General features: G+C 57.5%; 1 protein-coding gene across 1 annotated transcript; it reads right to left on the bottom strand.

The window, feature by feature from the left end:
• Positions 1-1320: 1320 nt before the first annotated feature.
• SOX8 (SRY-box transcription factor 8) lies at positions 1321-6407 on the bottom strand. Its single transcript, XM_080678023.1, has 3 exons — positions 5816-6407; positions 4354-4583; positions 1321-3575 (listed from the first exon to the last, which is right to left on the bottom strand). Exons 1-3 carry the CDS (start codon positions 6235-6237, stop codon positions 2836-2838), a joined length of 1392 nt encoding a protein of 463 aa, XP_080534149.1. The 5' UTR covers positions 6238-6407; the 3' UTR covers positions 1321-2835.
• Between the last annotated feature and the right edge of the window lie 8160 nt (positions 6408-14567).

Raw genomic sequence — 14567 nt, 5'->3', positions numbered from 1 at the left:
TCATGCGCCAGCAGGGGCATGGCCTCCCCAGGATGGGGGTAGCTGTCCTTCCTCTCCCTGAAGCGTCATGAGCTTGGGGTAGGGAACCCGTGGCAACTCATCCAGGACCCAGCGCCATGAGGCTTTTACACCAGGGCAGGTTGCAGGAAAGGAGGGCCAGGCCCCTAGGAGTTAACACACAGGAGCCCTGCCAAGTCCAAACAAAACTGCAGAAGGTTCAGCCCTCGGGAGCCTGGCAAGGCCTGAGCGAATGCGGAGCAGCAAAGGGACGGCCTCATTCGCCTATCAGCGAGCTGGGTGCCGGGATTCCTCCGTTTGGGGTGTCAATGGGAGGACTCTGAGGGCCACATGGACCTGGACAGCCCTTGGCTGGACACAGGATGAGCTGGGCCAGTTCCATGCAGGCAGAGGGCTGTGGAAGTCAAGGGAGCCTGGCTTTTTGTAGCCCCCTCCCGTACCCCACCTTGCCCCAGAGGCTTGGCACGCCCTGGACCACACCAACCCTCATAAACCCGGACAGTTCTTCCCAAACACTACTTTTGGCAGGCCCTGGACGTGGCTTCCCAGCATGGGGCGAGGGACGTGCCCTGGATTGCAGCCACGCAGACGGCTGGGCAGGCAAGGGAAAGGGGTGAATGCCCCCCTACCTGGGCCACCCCATTAAAATTACAAAGGCAGCTGCCTCATGTATGTAGGTTCTCATGAGAAGCATAATCTTCCTCTTACCCCCAGCCCTGAGAGGCCCCCGAACCAGCCGCGTGTGCCGGGGAGGCCCAGCCAGGGGGTGAGGCTGCCCCTTGCTTGCTGTCACTCCCCACAACCATTTCTCCCTAGAAACACTTTCCGCCAACCAGACAACCCTGCCTGGCTCCTGCAGGGCGGCTTTTATCCCGCTCCCAGCCTGGCCCTGCGCCAGCGCCCGAAAAATGCCGTCAGCCACCCAGAAACCCACTCTGGGATTTGCCTGGGAGGAAACCACAGTCCCTGAATCTGGCCCATCTGGACCCGCTTTGCCTACTGAGGAGGCCCCCTAGGAAGGAAGATGCATCGCCAGCTTCCTGAAGGTTTCTGAGATTTGTCATGTTCCATTTCAGACACAGTGCCCAAAAGGGAGGGTGGTCTAGTCACCCCCTGGGATGGAGATGGGTCTCCACCTTGGGTTGGGGTCTGGCTGGGTCCAGGAGCTCTGATTGCCCACGTCCTCCGAGGCTCAGAGCCCACCTCTGCCCTGGCCAAGTGCCTTCAAAATGGGGCCCGAGGAGGGCCTTGGAGCCACACATCCCCAGGCTTAGAGAAAGCAACAAACAATGCAGCCCATGTAGATAGAAAGCATTTTTTTTTTTTAATTTTATCAAATCAATCTGTACAAAAGTTAGCATGGCTTGGTCAGAAAGTAGTGAAACACCACAGCAGGTAAGTGAGAGCAAAAGTCCAAACTCAACACTGAAAAATAGATTTCATAAAAATGAGTTTGTTGTAGTTCCCCACCCCCACCCACAGAAAGAGATATGCAAAAAAGACTTCTCTAGAAAAAGGTAGGAAAGTAGAAAAAGTAAAAAGAAGCAACTTCTTCAATGTATTTAAATTTACAAAGTTTAAAGGCACGAGTTTCCATAAAATTGGCAGTTATCATAGCTCAGCGTACAGCGGAAGCAGTACAGGTTAAGTCAGGTATTATTCAGCTAAAATGAAGAATCTAAAAACGCTTAGTGAAGAAGGTTTTAGTTTCACAGCTTGGAGGTGGCGCCTGGTTCCTAAGAGCCAAGATTAACGTGTTTCTGAAGCCACCACATCCCAGGAAATTCCCATCTCTACCACTTAGCACAGTTGCGGGCAGGGATGAAACTCAATGATGTCCCTGCCTTCTAAATCTCAAGTTAATACCTGGTGCCAGGAGCACCCCAACCTGATCAGAGACACTACAAGGCAAATTCCTTCTCCCCTGCAGTCCCAGCAGCCTCCAGGAAGCCTGGGCCCCGATCCAGGGTCCCAACCCCACCTGCCCTCCTGGCCCAAGTCCTCAGCTCCCAGGCTTTCATTTTATCTTAAATTCTACTATCTGCACAAATTACTTCATTAATTAAAGATAAAATAATACAGGACATAAATACATTTTAACAGCTTTCAAAACAAATCAAACACGTTTGAGCTTCAAGAATTAAAATTTTAAAAATAAAATAAAAAGAGAGAAGTGTTAATCACAGCCAAACCTTCCTCAGAAGAGCCCTAACTACAAGGAACACCTCGGATCTAACAAGCTGGTCCCAAGAGGTGCTCCTGCAGACACATCCCCGCCAAGGTGCTCCTGTGGATGCATCCCTGCCGAACTGCTTCTACGAACGCATCCCCACCAAGGCTGTGGATGTGCCCTTTCGCCGCGGAAATATCATCCATTGGTCCTGGGAGTTCTTGGTGCTGAGACTGGCCAGGACCTCAGAAGGAAGGGGGCCTGGAGACCCAGTGCCTCTTCCCTCCTTTTGTTCTTTGTACTGTGGCTCCATTTTGCATCCATCGTGATGCAAAACTAAGGCGTTGGTGTCTGCGCAGAAGAGGGACCAAATGGCCATCCTTCGTTTCAAAGCTGCCAGTCACCACAAAGAGAGAGGAGGAAAAGAGGGCTTTGTCCATTAACGGATTTTGGAGATCTGGAAGCAAAGCAAAGGGACTCGGTTGGTTTCCTGCACACATCAGCAGGCACTTGATAGAGTTGGGCACACACGCTGCCTCTTCTCACCTCGCTGGCCAACACCTCCAGGGAGACCTCAGAGGCTCTGTCTTTTCAGATAAAGGTTCTCCTCTGCCCATGCCAGCCCCCTCCACTCAACCATGGTGCCTTCAAGGTCTGGTCAAGGTGGTATACACAGGCTGGTCCCAGTTACTGGGGGGGCTGTGGGCAGGTGGCACAGAGAGGCTGCTGAGCAGAGGTGAGGTATAGGGCCGGCGGGACGAGTGGAAGTAGGGATACTGGTAGAGGCTGGACGGGTAGCCAGCGTATGGGTTGTAGTAGTTGGGGGCCTGCAGGTCGGTGTAGTCACACTGTGAGCTGGTGAAGGAGCTGGCAGCTACAGCGGAGGCGGCCGTGGTGACATTGGCCTGGGTGCTGTAGGAGCTATAGTCGGTACGGCCTGGAGAGCCGTGGGACTGGTCGCCATAGTGGCCAGGGCTCAGCTGCTCCGTCTTGATGTGGGGCCGAGGGGGACCTGCTTCGGTGGGTGATGCAGAGGCCGATGGGGCTCCCTTGTGGGCCCACACGGGGGATGCTCCAATGCCCGCGGACCCAGAGTGTGAGTAGGAGGCACCCCCGTAAGAGCCAGAGGTGGAAGGCTGGCCCGGCTCTGTGGGCAGGGCCGAGTGGCCGTTGAGGGGCAGGTACTGGTCAAACTCGTGGACGTCGAAGGTGTCCATGTTGCCAATGACCTCACTGCTCAGCTCTGAGATGTCCACGTTACTGAAGTCGATGTTCTGGCGCCCACTGTCCACCAGGCGGCGGCCTTCCAGCTTCAGCTCTTGCTTACCCCCTTGGTGCAGGTCCGTCTTGGGGGTGGTAGGTGGAGTGGGTGGCCCGTGGGTCTGCCCTAGGGTCAGAACACATTGCAGGGATGAATGCCCCTTCTGTGGGGGTGGGGGGTGGGGCTGGCAGGGCCCGGCAGGCTGGCGACATGCACACGGGAGGAAAACCAGCCCGCTAACAGCCGCAGGTAGGAATCAACAGCTTTTTGTTCCTGTACATTTCCCAGAAATTCCAGCAAAACCAGACCCAGACCTCACTCCTTGCCTGAGAAAATTCCGTTAAGCACTGTTCTATGGAAAGACCTGGGGCCAAGGAGGCCCCACTGTGAACACCACAGTGAAGAACGAAGAGATAACCACGTTTAGGAAGCTCTCAAGGAGCGCCCAGCCTGTGCACATGATAGCTACACAATCCACACAAAACCTGTTCATGGCTTTAGCCAGCTTCAGGGCCAAGACTGCACCCCGGTTAGTGGGTCCCTGAAGCTGGGCTGTTGACCACCATTGTGGCAGCAGGAGTGAGTCCTGGGTCAGAACCGGCAAAAAGGCCAAGGGAGGCAAAGATGCCTTAGGTTAGGACAGAACCCCTATGTCACAGGGTGCCAACCAGGCAACCTGTGAGACCTTCCAAGCTCGGAGGGGCTAAGCAGAGTACCCACTCACCCCCAGAGCATGCATGGGAAGCAGCTGCCACTGGGAGCTTTTGGGGGATACCCAGGGAAGGTTTGGCCCTCTTGTAGGGAGCGAGCCCCTGTTTCCCCCACACTGCCCATCTCTGCCATGTCCAGAACCCCCACTTCTCCCATTGGCGATTCTCAGACACTGGGAGCCCCAGGAGCCAACCTGTATGGTCACCATGGTGGTGTGCGTCGCCAAGGCCCGTGTCAGTCTTGTACACAGCACTGCTGGGGTGGTGGCCCAATTCGGCACCTGAGTCCGAGTCACTCTGGCCTGTCTTGACGCTCTTCCTCCGGCGCGGCTGGTACTTGTAATCAGGGTGGTCCTTCTTGTGCTGAACCCGCAGCCGCTCTGCCTCCTCCACGAAGGGGCGCTTCTCACTCTCACTCAGCAGGCTGCAGAGCCAAGGGCACAATCAGGATGGCAAGGGCGTCTAAGCCAGCACTGGTGTCCACACTGCCTGGGAGCTGGACTGTGCCCAGATGAAGTACAAGAAGGGGACCAGGATGACCCTGACCAGGAAAGCATGCATGTACCAGAACCTTGGGGGACAGCAGGCAGTGCTCTGAGCCATGGTGCCAGTTGGTGAGATCTGTGTGCTCAATAAAGTCAAAGAAGGAGCGATAATAAGACCCAAATCTCATCTCCTTCTTCCTCTTCTGACTCCCCAAGCCCAGCCTGTGTTTGTATCCTCCCTTATGGGTGCTCTAAGGCAGGCGGGGGAGGAGGGCAGGACCCAGCTGAGAATATGCTATGGACAAAGTGAGCTTCCCAGGATCTGCGGTGGGACTTCTCAGGCAGCTGGGCTTCTCGGACCTCCAGAAACTCTGACAAAATTCAGTGGTTCTCAATGAGGCTCAAAACACACACTGGCCTCTCAGACTCTTCCAGAATTTCACTTCTAACTGCCTGCAGACAGGGCTTTGGGGCACAGAGGCACAAGTCCACGATGCCCCACACAGACAGATACAGGAGCACAGATGATAAGCATGCAAGCTTTGCTCGCCCACTCATGAGGTGATGCGCAGAGAACAGTGAACTGGTGCCCTGAACCCAAAGCCATCCATTTAAAAACCAAGTAGAGCGTGTTTGGTGGGGTGGGCTGTCCTGAGCAGCAACTTTGTCACTGCTGCTGTCCAACTTCCTACAAAAGCCACCAGCCTCACCATGCCAAAGTGTGCAGCTGTGTGGGGAAGGCGCCAGCGGAGCAGACCTCCCTCTGCCCTTTCCAAGGAGTGGCACCTCCAGACACAGCATGCTGCCCACCGCTGTGTCCTGCTCCCAGACCGAGGCAACCTTTCCTGGGGTAGGAACAGACTTCCAGGCTCTGAGGCCACATATCCCACCCCCCCACCCTCAACTCTGCATGCCAGCCACCACCTCAGGCAGGCTGTTCCCATTCCAGGTCCCAGGAATGTGGCAAGGGTGCCACACTCCTGCTGCTGCCTTCTGTGGGCCCACACCCGGAGGGCCCGCGCCTGGTCTCTGCTGGCCAGAGAGTGTTTTTCCACTAGGGCTCGCCCTGGGAACAGCCACTGGGAGCAGGGCCGAGACCGGGCATAGCGCCACCTCCCCGAGCCCCCCAGAACTCACTCGCAGCCCCTGCCTCCGGACCGGGGACACTCACCGCCACAGCTTGCCCAGCGTCTTGCTGAGCTCGGCGTTGTGCAGGTGCGGGTATTGGTCGGCCAGCTTACGGCGTGCCGCTTGCGCCCATACCATAAAGGCATTCATGGGCCGCTTCACGTGTGGCTTGGCCTTGAGCGCGCCTCCGCCGCCGCCGCGCACAGGCATGGGCACTAGGCTCCAGTCGTAGCCCTTGAGCACCTGCGACACTGCGTCGCGAATGCAAGCTGGGAAGCGTTCGTCCGCCGCCTCAGCTGAGTCGCCCCGGCCACTGCCCCCGGTGCCCGCCGTGCGGCCCAGGCCCTCGGAACCCGAAGGCGACGGTGGCGCGTCCGAGTCCGAGTCCTCCACGTGCGACATCGAGCTGGCGGTGCCAGACGGGCTGCAGGGCGGCTGGGCGCGGGACTCACTCATGTCCAGCATCTGGCCCGCACGCGGAGGGACGCGCACCGGGGATGCGCACCGAGTCCGATGCCCGGCTGCGCTGCGGCCGCTTTGGGCCCGAGGTCACCGAGGTAGCCCGACCTGCGCCCACGCCGCCGCAGCCACCCGGATCCTCTAGCCGTCGCCTCTGCCGCCGAAGCTCAGTCCCCGCGGAGGCACCCGCAACAAGTTTCTTTAAGCTGCTGTCTCGAGGCTCCGCCCCTCCCGGTTCCCCATTGGCCGTCCGGCTCGGCCCGCTGCCCCCAGGGCGGAGTCTGGCCGCCTCCCGCCCCTCCCCCCACCTTAAAGAAAGAGCAGTGATTCCCGCTGTGCCCCCGCGCGTCCGGCCCGGCGCTGCACCACGTGGGGCCCTGTGTGCCCGCCCGCCGAGGACCAGAGCCCGGGCGGTGCACCCTCCCGCCGATCTTCCCCGAACGCCGCGGGGCCCCCTTCCCGGAGGAGCAAGTAGGAAAAGAGGGTTAGAGATGCTCTGCATGCCCCGGGGGGCTCTCTGCTCTGCTCCTTCAGAGAGCTCGTGGCGGCTCTTGTGCACCCCACCCCAGCTCCAGGCGCCCAGCCTTGGGTAGCCGGCTCCGAAAATAGGCGGGTCCTCAAGAGCCTCCCCCACCCAGCCCGGTCTTAAGTCCTGACATCTCGTCCGCAGCCCAGAGGCGCCGGGGTCAGCTGCTGCCAGCTTGCGGCCCAAGGGAGAGTCTGCTCAGCCACCTAGCCTCAAAGCCGGGGCTCCCCGCCCGCAGGGCCGGTGCAACGTGCTGGAGCCTCTACCGCGCCCCGAGTCTGCGAGCCGCGCACGTTCAGTCAAGGCGCACCCTGGAGCCACGGCTCGGGGTTATCCCAGGTGCCCCGCCCCATCCGGGTTTGAGCTTGGAAAGCGCGGTGGGGACTCTGTCCCAGTAGCTAGGGCAGCCCTGTGGGGCGGGCGCGCTGGGCGGGGCTTGGGCTGACCCTAGCTGTAGAGTCCCCGGGGCCGACCAGCGGATGGCGTGGCCGGACGCGGGGGCCCAGGGCCTTCCGGGCATGACCCGGGGGGGTGGGGGTGAAGATGCTGTCCCGCGGCGCGGTCCTGGGTGGTCCGGTGGAGGCGGAGGCCGCTCCGAGCTTCTAGAGGGAAGGAGGTGGGCGCACCCGCCGCGGAGGGGAGGTGGGCGGAGTGAGGGACGCTGGGGTCGGGGAAGGGACATTTCCCCGAGGATAGTGCAGGGCCGCGGCTCCGAGTCCCCGCCCTAGGCCGCTCCCGCGAGTTGGCCTTCGGCCGACGGTCCCCGAGGGCGGCACGGATTCTTTCGCCAAACCCATCGGGAAGTGACAGACCGGCCGTGTAGAGCCTCGCCATGCAGCCTCCCGGTCGGGTGTCTCCGTGCTTGTGGCCCGCGAGCCTCCTGTGACCCTAAGCAAAGGCGCCGGGTTCGCCAGCTGCGCATCTCCCGCCGAGTCACAGACGCCTGGGCGAGTAGCCGTTGGAACCGAAGGAGTGACGCCGTTTCTCTGGCAGCAGGAGGGGCTGGTCTGTCACCAGAAGCATTCAAATTGAAAGTCGGCGGGTGGTGCCGAAGCTTCTGACTGCATGGGACGCGCCTCTGGCCCTCACCCTGGCGCAGGAGACCGTGCCCCCAGCAGGTCCGCCCCCGCCCGGGCCTGTAAATTCTTTCGAAACGGAGACGCCGCACTTAGAACTAAGAGCCTGTCAGCCCGACTATCCCTACCGCCCTTTCCTCACGGGCCTGCCCCCGTCCTACAGCCTTGCATTCCCTTGCATCTGGAATTCTCCGGCCCAGATCTCCTGCCACCTGCGGGTGACTGGAAGGCCTCTTGTATTTGTTCTTGGACTAACCCGCTTGCCAAAGGTCAGTGAGCCCCACTTTCCACCTTAGGGGGAAATGCCCCAGAGTGTGGGGGTGGCGCTTGCTCTTTAAGGCGAGCAGCGTGCTGAGAGGCCCCCATCTGGTAGCAAGTGGAGAGCTGGCCTCCAGAGTGGTCTGTCCTCTTGCCTCCCTTCCAGCCACCTGCCTCCTTTTGCTGGGTCACCTGCCAAGGAACACCTTCCCCTGCTGGCCTGTAGTGGCTCTCCTTTGGAGGTCCTGCCTCCACTGTGGGTCCCCACTCAGCAGTCAAGAGAACACTGTGGGAAGGCCCGAGTGGGGGCTGCCTGGGGGCCTCCACAGGACCCACGCAAGTGAAAGCAGGGTTTGAAGGTAGAGGACATGGATAACAGACCCTGCCCAAATTGTCCTGCCCCTGGGGAGCAGATCCCACCCCCTTCCTTCACCCAGTATGCCCTCTAGCGCCAGATCTGGGTTTTCAAGAAGAGCTCTCCCAGGAAAATGAGGCACAGCCTGCATTGTGGGTACCAGGCAAGGCAGCTTCTCCCTGCTCCTCACCGACCCACAAGGAGTACCACACAGCCATGCCCGAGTCCCTAAGACACAGACAGGTGGCTTTTGGGACACTGGGAGGGAAAGAGGGGAGTCGAGTGCTAGACCCAGTTTGCACAGTGGTGTGCCATGTGTGGTTCTAGGCCCTACTGGGCTGCATTGACCACCCCAGGACTGTTGGGGGGCTGCTGGTGGGCAGACTCTGTCGTATATGTGCAAGCCATGCTCCAGTGGGATGGGTGGGGAGGGGCAGCTCCCCACCAGGGCTTGGCCCAGGCCACTGAAAGCAAATGCGTGCGCTTCCAAGAGGGTGCAGTCCCCACACAGTCCAGGATGGGCTGCTGACACGTGGGGCAGCATCCAGGCGGTCTCAAAGGCATCTAAGCTTGCCCTGTACTGCCCAGCCTCATCTCCCATTAGTGCTGACCTTGGGTCATGTCTTCAGTCACTAGGCAGGCCCTGAACGGACACCAGGACGTGGCCTTTGGAGAACGAGCTGGTTGCAGTTCTTTCTTGTGTTCACCGGAATTGATGAAGCCCTGCTTTGTGCCAGGGGCTTTTCTGGGCAACGAAGTACAGAACCACACTGCACAGTCCCTGTCTGGAAGACGCTGGAGTTGAGGAGGTGGCCAACAGCAGACATACCAAGAGGCTGAGACACGCCATGTGGGGCGGGGGTCTAGGAAGGCGGCTTTGAGGAAGTGACAGTTAGCTAAGACCTGAAGCTGCCAATCTCTTGGAGAGAGCGGAAAGAGCACTCTTAGGGTGGGGATGGGGTTGTATGCAAAGGCCCTGAGGCAGCAGGAAGCACAGGGCATCTGAGAATAGTGAGGTCACGGTGACTTAAGCTTGAAGGAAAACTCTTTGAACCCTGTCTCAGTCTGCCTTCTGGTCTCCCCTCCCCTCAGCTTTTCCTTCCTGCCCCCACCTGCCCAAATTCACTTGACCTCACCTTCATTTAGGGGGCTTTGTGGTTCCAGGGAAATAATCTGATTGGCAAAGTCTGGACCGTCAGCCCTGGGGTGTGGGAAAGCTGATGTAACCATATCCTTTGGCACAGGTCCCAGGACACCTGCAAAGAAGGAGGTATGGGCTGGTACCCCCTATGCATATGAGACCTGAGGCCTGGCCAACCTTGACCTGGAGAGCTCTAGGAAACCTCTTCCAGGCACAGAGACCCCCCCATGTCTTCTAGGGGGCAGCCAGCCTAGGAAGCCCGCCTGTGCTGAGCACCGGACAGGCTGAGTGGGAAGGAAGGGGCTGCTGAGGGCTAAATGCCACCATGGAGGAGGGTGCCTAGCTGTCACTCCTTGCATTTCCCTGCCCATCCTCTGCCTGGCCCTGGTCTTGGACAGTCAGGGAGGCCATGTTGATAGTTTTTACAGTCTTTAAGAGAAAGGTGTTGAGGGCAGGCCACGTGGGCCTGTGAGCCCCAAAGCCAGCATGTCCCCTGTGTCTGCAGCCCTGGCCTGGGCCTATCTATGAGCCAGCCAGAGGAGGTTGGCATCACATCCCAGAAACTCTGGCTTGGCCTCGGATTTTAATTGGTGCTTTTAATTACTGGTCCATCTGCAGAAACCAAACATCCAGGGCTGAGATGGGCTAGTGGCTCTGAGCAGGAGCTCCATCGTGGCAGCCTCATCCTGCCCTACTGCATCTCCAGAAAGAGGAGAGGGGCTCACAGGAGTCCAGTGTCCCCTAGTAACAGATTCGGATCTTTGGGCCAAGCTTTATGCTGAAACCCCTCCCGGACTTAGGTTGCCAGCTGACATGGGATTTCTGGTTTGGGTTCAAAGCTGGCCCTTTGGTTGGGCTGATGTCCACTGAGAGCTGGGCTGTGTCCAATCATCACCCTTCCATGCTTTCAGAGGACACTGGAAGATCATGCCGGGATTCCTCCCCTCTCTGCCTGAAGGACCAGGGTGTTCCAGGCCAGCCTGTGATGGGCACTGGTCCCATGCACAGGACATGAGCCCCACTGTGATTGCCTGGTGTCATGGGGGTGTGCAGATGTGTCAGGAACAGCTGCAGTCCCAGCTCTGGCTTCCACTCACTCGCTGCTGAGAGCAGCCCCTGAGCTCCCGGCTGTGCCCATCCATCTCTCCCCAGGTTGTGGGCACTGACCCACCAGCAGCCATTAGGTCTCTGCATGACATCCCTGACAGCAAGCAGAGGATACTTCTGCAGCCAGAAAACATCCTCAGGCAGAGTCCTGGGACTCTCAACATGCAGCTAGCTTTCCCTGGTAAAGAGAGCACCAGAGATCACAGCCAGGCCCTAGGACCATCTTCCACTAAGGAGGCCGAGTCTGCTGAGGTGTTAGACTTGGGGTCAGACTATGCCTTCCTCTGGACATGTCCATCCCATAAGTCAATAAATTCTATTCCTTGCCCATGCAGAAGAGCTCTACAGGGCACCAGACTACTGATCACTGGACTCCAGCCCTACCCCAAGCACTCAGTCCCCTGAACCCCAGACTCCACCTTCATTCTGGGCCCTAGCTACCCTGAACCCCAGCCCCATTTCAGAACCTCACTTCCCAGGACCCCCAGATGCCAGCCTCATTCCAGATCCCCCTTTGGATCCCACTCTCATTCTGGACCTTTGCCCTTCACCATCTCCTGGGCCCCTGGTGGTGTGTACCAAACTCCTCTCTCTTCTGGTCGCTGAGCTCTGAATAGCCATGTGCAAGAGGGCAGCCAGGACATCAAAGTCAACTCTAGAAAATCAGTGTTCTGAACCCAAGTCGGTGCTTAGAGCTGTGCTCATCCTTCCAAGCTCAGCTTTCAGATTGGATGAAGCTTCTTGTTTAAGATGTCCAAATGTGAACCCCTCCAAGGTAGAGCCCTGTGTCAAGTACCAATGGGAAAGGCATATGGGGTATGGAAATAAACACATCACAGAGGAAAACCTTTTTGAGTGAAGTGCCCCAACCACCTCTATCAGACAGAAGGTTCTAGAGACCCATTTAGTACCACAGGCAAATTAAAACACCTGTCAAAGATTCCTGCTGTCTTATTTTTTTTAGTATTTATTTTTTGTCTTATTTTACTGGTATTTGTTTTTCTGAATGTGGTGAAGGAGGGTCTAATTAAGATGGCCTCAGATAGGAACACTGGGCAAAGTTGAAGAAAACTGCATGGTTCTTCTGCAAAGCGAGGCAGTTGCACTGTTAAAGGAGCTGGCATCCAGAAGGCTCAGACGAAAGCATGGCAAAGTGTTGCCCCCACCTCCATCCCCCAGGCTCTAGATTAGGGGCAGAGGGGCCAGAAGTTGTCAGGTCCTCTTTGCGTTGGTCTGTCAGGGCCTGACATGGAGCTGGCTAGTGCAGACCCAACTTTCTCAGCTGCAAACCCTCACATCCCCTTCCTCGTGGGACATGTTATGTGTAGATAGGATCCAGCAGTCACCAGCCCCTGTGCCCCAAGACCTCTGAGGACTGTGGAATATGGGCCCATTTTGATGCTCAAACAGGTGGTTCCCACCCAGTGACCTACAGTGTCAGTGTGAGAAAAAATCAGCTCCTTGGCCAGGCAAGAGCAGGAGCACCCATTGTCTAGGCTACATCCCTGGCTGGTTATCAGAGGAGAGAGCTGGGACCTCAAAAGCAGTTCGATTGGGGCTTCCTAATGGTTGAGGGTGTATAGCCTCTCCTTGGACAGGTGCTGAGTGGGCTTTGCAGAGGTGGTCTGCTCAGCCAAGTGCAAGTTTCTGAGTGTGCCTTGGAAGTAATGACACAACCCAAGGGCATTAGAAGCACATTTCTGGTGGCTTTCAACATGTAGACCATCCTGAGACAGAAAAAACCCCTCACACAGTCACGGCGTGGGTCCATAACATGAAATCCTGGAGGGTGTTTTCTATTCTGGAGCTTTTCCTGTAAACACTTCTGGAGCTTCTACATCATGCCTGGGCTGCTGTGGTGCTGGGATGGGGGTGAGGACGCACAGGGCCCTGCCCTCCAAAAGTTCAGGCTGGCAAAGCATTCTAGAAAGTATAAAATGAGGAACCGTAGAGCAGTTTGTCATTTGGGGCTGCCAACTGCCCTTGGGGTGTGGAAAGTGGTAGGAGGGAGTTGTATGCTCCCCCAGGAAGGCTTTGGGGTTCTGGAAAGAGGGTGTTTAAGGTCATGGGACCTGTTGTCATCTTCTGTGGCCCTTTCACTTTGGGCAAGTTAAGGGGTCACTATGGGCAGTAGAGGGGTCAGGAGTGCCTGTCCTGAGGGCACCACAGGGCCTGTGTGGGTTGATGTATGTAGAATGGCAGGCGTGCAGTGGCCGACACCTGGTGTTTGTTGTATTTTCTGTGCTTGTGAATTCATTATCGTCTCCTACGGGTGGGCCCATCTGGGCATGCCTTCAAGGAGAACATGGAACAGGAAGGCTGCCCACTCTTTCCAGAAATGGATTGTGTGCTTTAATCACTGGGGGAGGGTCACAGGAAGGGAAGACCTGGTGGTGATGGATGGTGTTGGGCACAAGCTTCCCCTCAGCTCCCCTCCCCCACCATGAAAAAAGAGGTTTGGGCCAAATCAGTGGTCTTGGTCTTAAGTGGCATCAGGAGCCAGGCAGAGAGGAGATGTGGAAGCTGCTGCAGGCGAGGCTGGAAGGAGTGGTGGGGCCTGTGGACTGCTGGAGAGAGGCCCTAGTCATCCCAGTGGCCAGCCAGGGCCCTGTTGCCACCCAGACCTCAGCTGACCACAGATGCATGCCTGAGCCCAGCTCATAGGTAGCACGGCTGGCTGACACAGGGACTTGTGATTTTGAGACTGTTACTTGGCATTATTGTGGCAATCAATAACTGATACATCTCTGTGGGCAGGATTCAGCCCAAAGGCCTCCTGTTGGTGACCACTGGCCTAGGCAATTCCCAAGACTCCTTCCAGTTTAGAATGTGACTGTAAGAGAAAAAGAAAATTTAACTCCACATTCTTTGCCCCCTGTCTCCTTCTCCCCACCCCACCCCACCCCACCCCCAAGAGCTCTATAACCAGATAATGGAATTGCACTGGAATTTTTTGCTTTCTACTCTGCTGAGCAATCATGGCTTACCAGCTCACCGGGCCATATAGGACCACATCTTCTGGGGTACAAGCACAGCAGTGCTCAGGGGTTGGAGCTGAGGGTGCTGGCAGAAGAGCTGGGTGAGCCAAGCAGAACAGCCTCCTGTGAGTGAGTCACAGTTCCAGAACAACCAGCAAATGGCCCAGCACCTGCTTGCCCATCCTCACCCGCACTTGCCAGCCTTACCAGAGAGTTTTGGCCGCTGGACAGTCATGGTGGGACGGGCCCAAACTGATCACCCTTCCAGAGAAAGTGACAGATGTTAGTGCCAGTGGGTCCTGTCCTCCCCATCAACAGATGTCAAGACATGAAAAATTAGGGTAAATGAAGGGTGCACGATTAGACTCGGGCCCAAGCTGGGTTCTCCTGGGTGCCAGAGACAGCTGCAAATGCACGTCAGAGACAATTGTCCTGATGTGGCAGTGGCTGCCAGGCCAGGGTGCCTAGGGACAGCTGGACGAGGTGCTGACACGGGGCTCATTCCTCTGTGAAGTCGTCTCTCAGCTGCTAGGAGTGCAGCCAGCCCTTGGGCTTGTGTGTGTCCCGGCTCCAGAGCTGAGCTGGAGGAGCTGCGGATGGGCCCATCAGGGACATGGGCCCAGCTAGGGCTCCCAGCTTGTTTGTGGGTCTCCATGACACTAGCCCAAGCTTGAGCTGGCAGCTCCTCTCAGGGGAGCCCTCCTTTTTCTCCCCTCTCCTTTTCTCAGCTTTTTCTCTGGCTTGACTGTGGGTCCTCCTATAACCAGTCCCATGCAATTGGGCCTTGTCTCAGCACCTCACAGCCTCTCTCTCCCATATCAGCTTGATTTTTTCTCTTACAGTATTTTGCTTGAAACTATAGGTTCAGGAGCCCCCCTCTCTCCCCCACCCCCCC

The sequence above is a fragment of the Plecotus auritus genome (assembly GCF_963455305.1).
Source record: "Plecotus auritus genome assembly, chromosome: 7".
NCBI lineage: Eukaryota > Metazoa > Chordata > Mammalia > Chiroptera > Vespertilionidae > Plecotus > Plecotus auritus.
The sequence above is the reverse complement of the archived record's forward strand: the minus strand, read 5'-3'. Positions and strand labels throughout refer to the sequence as shown.